General features: G+C 40.9%; 1 protein-coding gene across 1 annotated transcript; it reads right to left on the bottom strand.

Moving 5' to 3' along the window:
* Nucleotides 1–620: 620 nt before the first annotated feature.
* Nucleotides 621–6,655, bottom strand: LOC146960792 (protein-L-isoaspartate O-methyltransferase domain-containing protein 2-like; the record flags this gene model as incomplete). The annotated part of the gene is made up of 6 exons (XM_085772053.1): nt 6,483–6,655; nt 5,687–5,837; nt 4,394–4,496; nt 4,144–4,315; nt 2,715–2,955; nt 621–713 (listed from the first exon to the last, which is right to left on the bottom strand). Coding segments are annotated over exons 1-6 (916 nt in total), but the record flags the coding sequence as incomplete, so codon positions are not given.
* Nucleotides 6,656–8,659: the final 2,004 nt, after the last annotated feature.

The raw sequence follows: 8,659 nt of genomic DNA, 5'->3' as shown, positions 1-8,659 counted from the left end.
TGGAAAGCCGTTTCAGTCATAATGAAATAAATTAATAAATGCATAAATAAATAAATATAGCCATGAAATGAGTCCCGAATTAAATAAATAGGATGATAAATAGATATAAATGAAATATAAATACATATATTTTTATTTTAAAAACAACATTTTTTATTTTTCCAGGAGACTTTTATTTTCTAACGCCTCATTTATTTATTTCCAGATACTTTTATTTCCTAATGTCACATTTATTTATTTCCGGTTACTTTTATTTCATAACGTCACATTTATTTATTTATGGGGACTTTTATTTCATAGCATCACATTTATTTATTTCCGGCGACTTTTATTTCATAACGTCACATTTATTTCTCTCCTCTTTTATTTCATGCTGCAATATTCAAATGAGGGGGCGGGGTTATCTGGACCCTTTCAGAGTAAAACATCACACGACGGCCTATTCACCTTATTTTGCGCTAGATCTAGTGTGTGGAAGTGCTGTTGTTGTGAATTGTTGAACAATCCACTTCCCTATCCACTGAGCTATGTGTTAGTAGCCTACTGGCACTCTGGTTGAGAAGAACAAGTAGTACGTTTACGTGTCTGCTCTGCTCTTTCCCAGAGAAGCAGTAGTTTACGTGAATTTGCCGTCGGACCGCAGTAGCCGTCATCGTTGCCGCCGATAGCGGTGCGTAGCAGCTCCAGAGCTCGGGTGATTGGGTGGATGTAGGCTATCAGCGATCGATATCAAGGGTGTCAACGTTTACAATTTTTTTCTACACGTGTAACCCGGGCTTCTAACCGACGTGTACACTGTTACACTGGAGATTATGATCTCTTTCTATCGCGGGGGAGGGGGGGTTTGTCAGTGCCCGATCCGTACTCGGAACATGATCCGCATTAGCTTCAAAGCTATGCTAACTGATAGCCTAGCAGTAGAGCAGCTAAAAGTCCGCCGTAGCGTTGTTAAAACGTCACTTTATTAATTTTAAATATTTTTTTCATGCGAGAAAGTCACAGTTTAGAGTCCTAATCTGTGGTCAGTTTATCCAACTGACGTCTGTTTGGAAGTTTGCTCCGGTTTTGGGAGAAGTGCAGAGCTAGCTGGGAGCAGCTACCTGGGAGCAACTACCTGGGAGCAGCCACCGGGAGCTAACGTTAGCTCGCTGCTCGGCTCATCTCAGAGGCAGCAGCCGGCCGGCTGAGGTGATTGACCGGTCACCCAGACGTCGTCATGCCGGTGGAGAAAGCGAGCAAATTAATTTATGGTCTCATTGATTAGTTTGTGTAAATGAAAAGTGAAGCTTCAGGAGGAGCTGGTCAGAGGAGCAGTGCTGACTTGCTGCTGTCTGTATGTGCAGAAATCACCACATTTACATCAATAAATAAATGTTTTACAATTAACTGATCGGTCTACATTACATTTAATTTAATCAGAAATAGAACAGAGGGGAATTCGTTGCGACGTGCTTGTGTTTTTCCTCATAGACCGTCTCTGTTGGATCGTGATCGGATCGTGTTCCGGGTACGGATCGGGCACTGACACCGGTCGTCGTTTTCAGCTGGTCACACACACAGACAAAATACTGCTGCTACAGGTATCACACCGGAGCGGTTCGTCTCCCTCTTCAATCTGGGCTCTGGTGTCCGGCAGACAAAGAGACTGTTTCTGTTTACACAGTTCTATACGTAGCTACACCCGGTAACGACTTAAATATTTTCATTGCAGTTCATTATATGTTTTCTTTGGGAGGTGGGTGCAGGTTGTGCTAGCCTGCTCCACAATATCCCTGCCTCTCCACTTTGTGTTCGAGACACACTGCCGTCTGCTCTTTACCCAGTTGCTGTGGCAGGGACATAATGCTAGACATAGCTAGCTGGTTAGCTACGCAGCACACTTAAGCATGTATGTATTATATTAACACATAAGGCAGAGAGATGTGTAACAACAACAGAAACTAGAAAAAATGAAATATGTTTAAAACACTATTCTCCTCCCCAAGTTATTGATCAAGTTGCTGAGTAGCCGTCAACAATTAACAACAACAGCACTTCCGCATGTGATGTTTTACTCTGAAAGGGTCCAGATAACCCCGCCCCCTCATTTGAATATTGCAGCATGAAATAAAAGAGGAGAGAAATAAATGTGACGTTATGAAATAAAAGTCGCCGGAAATAAATAAATGTGATGCTATGAAATAAAAGTCCCCAGAAATAAATAAATGTGACATTAGGAAATAAAAGTATCTGGAAATAAATAAATGAGGCGTTAGAAAATAAAAGTCTCCTGGAAAAATAAAAATGTTGTTTTTAAAATAAAAATATATGTATTTATATTTCATTTATATCTATTTATCATCCTATTTATTTAATTCGGGACTCATTTCATGGCTATATTTATTTATTTATGCATTTATTAATTTATTTCATTATGACTAAAACGGCTTTCCATAGTTTTTACAATGTAAGGAGTAGAAAGTACATATTTTTGCGTATAAATATAGGGAATAAAAGTAAAAAGTCGTCAGAAAAATAAATACTCAAGTAAAGTACAGATACCTGAAAAATCTACTTAAGTACCACCTCTGGCGTTTCAGAGTTGTTGGATTGTGTATTTGATGAGTTTGATGAGGTACCGTTAACCTCCATTGTGTTGCGCTGAGCAGCTAGCGTCTCTGCCCCGCTGATTTCAAAACAACATGCACCGATAATTAAAGGTAATGAACCTATACTCCTATGACTATAGGGATTACAGCAATAGGCGAATTTGCCAAAATGTTGAACTATTCCTTTAATATTCATGTTCAGATGGAGGTTTGAATCTGAATTGAGCTTGACATCAGACTCACGTAGTGGAACAGTCTTGGGTTTTCCGTTGGTGCTGTGTTTGGGCAGCACCAGAGGAGCAAAAGACACAGAGATGATCTTCTTGGTCTCCCAGCTGTTCATCCCCGTGCGGGTGATCTTGGTCAACTAAAGAAAATGCGTAATTTATATTATCAGCGTGTGTACAGTGCCCAGTGTTATGTCAATCAATAGCACAGGAGCTGCTTTGAGATATTCAGCAGTGGAAAAGCTTTTTCTGACCATGACAAGAGGATGTCTCTCTAAGCAGGAGCCTGATGGGTGGAGTTCGGCTGTCAGAGAGTTGCAGCTCATCTGCTGTCGGACAGTTTTGTTGTGTTTGTCTTTAGATTAATTTCTGTTTCTGTTATGTACAATTAAAATATTTTAAATCATAACTCTTGCATGGTCTTTCCGTTCTTGTCCAGCCTTGAGCTGTGCTTCAGAAATCCTGGGAAGCAAGTCAGCTTCCAATAAAGTTGTTTGATTTTTTTGACACTATTTATTTAACATGGACTATGAAAGCTAATAATAATGAGCTGATGAGCTAAAAACAACCACAAAGCCAATAAAAACACAGCTACAAGAGGAGTAGATCCTACACACACCTTTACTGTCCCATATATGAAAGTTTTCCAGTCTAGGGTTGTCACGATTACTTGTTTTCACAATCGCGGTGTTAAACACCGCAATTAATTTATCGTAAAGATTCCTAAATACCATCACTTTCCAAAAAAGATTATGTCAGAACCATATGGACAGATGTGCGCCCAAGTAAAGGTAAATGCACAGATACTGGTCCATTTACCTAATGTAACACTGAATTGGTAGGAATTTAAATGTTAGTGTGTCATTTGTAATTACTGTAAAAAAAAAAAAAAAAAAAAAAAAAAGATTAAAATAAACTTAAACATTTGTTGTGGATGACAATTTATGACTTGGATATTTCATATTTATATATTTTGAATGTATTTGATCTTACACATTCATAGTGTTGGGAAATTAATTGCATAATAATCGTAATACCGTGATTATTTCTGACAGTGATCGTACCAAGAAAATCTGTAATTGTGACATCACTACTGGTGTCTTATATGAAGTGTGAATTCATAAGATGTATTTGTGATTTTACTGAGCCCTGGAAACAAAAGGTCTGTGAGCCAATCAGAAGAGAGAAGACTCTGAATCTCAGACCCACGCAGGTTACAGGTACGAGGACAACAGGCAAACGCCACACCAAACCACTGCACCACAGAGCCAAGTTATTAATGCCAAATGCGGTGATTGAAGTGATAAATATATATTGAAAACACCAACCTTTTCCTCGAGAGGCATCACCAAGATGCCCCCCACCTTGAGCAGGTTCTTCATGTAATCCTCATGCTCCTTCTGCACCCCGGCCCCACAGTAAACCCTGTCGTACTGGCGGCTCTCTGGAGGAATCTCCAGGCAGTTGCCCACAACGAAGGACGGCTCACAGAACTCAAACCTGAGCAGGAAACACAGGGGTTGACACGCCGTGCCCACGAGGAAGCAACAGAAAAACATGAGACGTCTGGAGACCTACTTGTCGAAGCTGTCGCTGGTTTTGATGAAGGAGTCGAGCTTCTGGTAGGCGTACTCGATCACGTCGGCATGCAGCTCTATGCCGTGATTCACCCCGAATGGTCCTGTTCCACACAACATGACGCACAGTGACATGGACATAGAGTGAGATCAGAGCATCATTGTGCTCTTCGTCTCTCAACAGATGTGAAAGGGTAGGCACAGAAAGCAGAGTTAAGAAAAAGAGTTACTGCGTTTAAGGGCCCAGCTCTGGGAACAGCTCTGCAGCCCTGTCAGTTAACTTAATGCTCAAAGGAAACATGACTTGGTAAGTTTTTTCCTTTCATTTATCTTATTTAGCACTATGTATTACTGACAAGCATAACCAAGGCTATCAATAGCTCTGAATGCTCTAAATTGTCTGATCCATCGCAATCATTCTCCCTCCAGGTTATAAATTCCTCTCTTGTAGTTTGGCCTTGGTGTCTCACACTCTCTCTGTGTTTCCACAGATCTCTCCAGAGCTCCATCCCTCTGCAGTCTGCACCAACATCGCCTCCTTTCTCCCGCTGTTAAAATTGGCCTGCACTTCCTTCTGACGAACCAGTCTGCCATCCAGTACTCCCATTAAGATGGCCTGTTCCCCCTGCCCTGCTGTTCCTGTATACGGCCCAGCCTGCCCACCAGAAGCCGCCTTCATCAGCTCTTGTTAACTGACCAATCCCATTTCCATGTTTTTCCATATTCCATGTTGTAATCTGTTTTCTTGTCCGACAACATCTATTACATGTCGTCTGCCCATCCTAACCCTGAGGTTTCTTTCCGCTTTTTCCCTGTTAAGGGTTTTCTTTCATCAGTCGATGTGATGGTCAGAGGTCAGAGGATGTTGTTATGATGCTGTGTAAAGCCCTTTGAGACAAACTGTTTGTAAAAATGGGCTCTACAAACTTGAGGCCATAATTTTCTTTCAAAGCTTGGTGAGCCTGTATGCTTACGGAATTTAGGTAGAGCTCTGCAAATGATGCAAGGACCCTTCCTCCCCCTCATGTCAAAGTGGGTGTCAGTGTTTACGAATGTGACGAGGGATGAGGCGGAGCTACCCTTCAGGTTGTCATAAGAGGGGAAAACATCACAAGTGTGAATTACAGTGATTATTTATTCACGTGCAGTAACGACCCTGGACTCAAGCAAGATGGACTCACACCGACTAGTGATTTAAGATTGAATTTAAAATGTTGATTAGCTGAGCATACCGACCAGTATGGATGCACTTATCTCAGTAAATAACCATGGGGCGTGTATTCAGCCAACGTACCCAGTATAAGGCCGACCATGGTGCTGAGGTAGCCGGTCCCACTGCCGAGGTTGAGGAAGGAGAGGCCGGGGTGGAGGTCCAGAGCCTCCATCACCTCTGAGTAGATGCATGGCGCAGACAGGTGGATGTTTCCATGCCGCCACGCCAAGTCCTAACAAGACAGATAGTATTTAAGCATCTTTCAATTTAAACTTGCTACGGCTTTGTTCTTTAAAACCGAGTACATAACTGATGGGTCAATGACGTGAAGCAAACCAGTGTCAAGTGGTGTGATTGTTTAGGTTTTTCTTTCATAAGAATTGGACCATATACAGGAAAATAAAGCTGGACTCAAATGTGGAATAAATGTTATTCACTTTTGCAATGCAACACTGTGTTTCTTGACACATTTTACTTAATCTGTCACATTATTTAGAAATAAGAGGTAATTTTAGGGTATGTCCTGCTCAGTGTTGCCAAAATGCATTAAAATTTAAGTAAAGAAATACAGCAAAAAAAAAAAATCTGTTTTCAGAAGAAAGTATATTCTTTATAAGAACACTCAAATCTAATGTAGGTGGATAAAATATTTAATACTTATCATTCTTTTGTGGTTTCACAATTTGACATTTTCCGGGGCAGTAAATGTCGTTTCAAATGGCATAAAACCAACATGAATACAAAATGTACATTTTAACAAATCTGATTCATGCTTTACAACAATTTTTAAAGATATTTCGAAAGTGCTCATCTTGCCTACCCTTACTTGTCACTAACCAATGTTTTACCAGTCTGGACCCAGTTGTATGCTGCTCACCTTGTAGGCGTTATCCCGGTATTCATCCAGGTAATAATCAGCCCGGTCAATGGCTCGAAAAGCTCGCTCCACTAGGTCAGAGCGGATGTAGTAAGCCTCCTTCAGGTTGTCAATCAGGTCATCATTGTCCTCACCGGCACTCACAGCTCCACCCATCCTGACTGAAGCAGACACAAACCATCCACAGGTTAAACGTATGTTTGTGTATTTCTGTGCCTTTGTGAGATGGGAGAGAATCTCACACATTTTAATTAATGCTAGATTTCAGGGTTAAGAGGCCAACTCTGTACAAGACTTAAGAATGAAGGTCTGAAAAAAGTTGAATCCTCATGTCAGTATTGCAACTGCCAAGAAAAAGATTTGAAACAATTCATCAATTTAAAAAAAAAATCATTCTCTGAAAAGCAGGTGCTGCTGTTATGTAGACAGTTTTCACTGTTGTCAGAGTATCCTATCATACAAACAAAAAATGTTGCCATGTTATATTTTTGTTCAATCACCCATTTAATTAACTAGACATTGGTTGTGCTGTCTCAAGTTTCAAGGCTTTAGTTCCTCTAGAAAACATTCATTTTTTGACTCTACAAAACATGCAATGTCGCCTTGGGCAGAGAAATTGTAATTGTATTTTTTACGTCAAGACAAAAGCAGTGAATCAGTTCTTTGAAAAAGTGATCATCAACTAACATCTCTATATTATATGTAACTCCTTCAACTGTCAAATTCCTGCTGAACTATAGTAATAACTTCCTTTGTGAACACCTCAGATGAACCTGGACAGTCAGAGCCTGTGAATCTCAGGTTCAGGTTACTTTATTGATACCCAAGGGTGAACTAGTTTTGCAGTCGAGAGTTAAACAAGCAACAGAAAACGAACAATCAAATCAGAAACAGGCAGGGGTGAAAGTAAGCCGGTACGGTCCGGTACTGCGTACCACTAAAAGATTCAGAGGCGGTACGCAGTACCAGGAAGATCATGAGAGAGATAAAAATAAATAAATAAAATAAAAAGTAAAAAAAAATAATAAATCTAATTTCACATGAATTCCCTGTGGTTTTAAATGATTTCTGTGAAATTGTCTCGGTTATTATTATAACACATAGTGTTACAAGATCCCGACCCGATCAAAGACAGAGACATGATCTACATTCTGTGCGCAGCAGCGCTCTGCCCTGGGACGTCAGCACCACCTGCAAGCAGCTGCAGTGTGCAGCTGTGCACCGCGGGACGCGCCGCTCGCTCACTGCTGCTGAAGACTGAACCTTTTTTCCCGGTACCGTGAAACTTTGCCCTCAGCGCGTCGTGGAGAGTCCTGTCGGGACCGACGCGGACGTTACACGCGTGCCAGAGCACGCGCTGGGTCTCGGTGCGGCTACAGTCGAGCTCGCGGTCTGTTTATGTGAACGCGGCTCCAGCTGCTCGGTGTGCGCCACAGCGGTGGTGCGCGTTTGGACCATAGTAGGCTACATCCATGATGGTTTCAAGCAGAGAAAAAACAAACGTGTGTAAAAACAAAACGGAGCTGAAAAATGAAACAATAAGTCAGTTTTGCACCAGTCTGTGGAAACAGCCTAAAGTGAATGAATGACAGCAACAGTTGTATTGAACTACTGGAAGATAAAAGTAATGACTACATGACTTTCCGTTTGTGTGTGGGCATATTTACCATTTTAACTCTGTTTTTACTTCATTGTTAAACCACAGTAGGCTAGAGCTTAAATACAAGTTTGATGAGAAACTGTTATTTATTTATTAAATCAAGTAGCCAATTTAGAAGCACATGTTTTTTTCTTCTAATTAAATCGTGGTATTGTATATGTATCGAGAATCGTGGAAATTTACTAGTATTGGTGTCGATATATAAGAAAGCTCCAGCCTCGATGGCGAGACCGCAGGCTGTTTACAGGCTATGATATGTTCTTTTTTATTTATTATGGGGATCAATAGGCTACCTGACATTGTCCTGGGCCAGTGGTTAGAATGGTGGGGCCAGCGATCTTCAAAATTTCCTTTATTGTCTACCCCTGACCCAGCCTTCGAAACGTGTACCACGTTTAACGTTTGTTGTAAAATGTCCCAATTAAAATCAGTAATAATAACAATAATGCAGAGAAAAATAACTTTTGGTAATAGTACCGGCAAGAATTTAAAACTACTTTCACCCCTGGAAACAGGA

Source organism: Trachurus japonicus, unplaced genomic scaffold (genome assembly GCF_045865225.1).
Source record: "Trachurus japonicus isolate A0001 unplaced genomic scaffold, Traja_1.0 AP030001.1".
Classification (NCBI taxonomy): Eukaryota; Metazoa; Chordata; class Actinopteri; order Carangiformes; family Carangidae; genus Trachurus; species Trachurus japonicus.
Note: the sequence above shows the minus strand (reverse complement) of the source record. Positions and strands in the feature narration are given on the sequence as shown.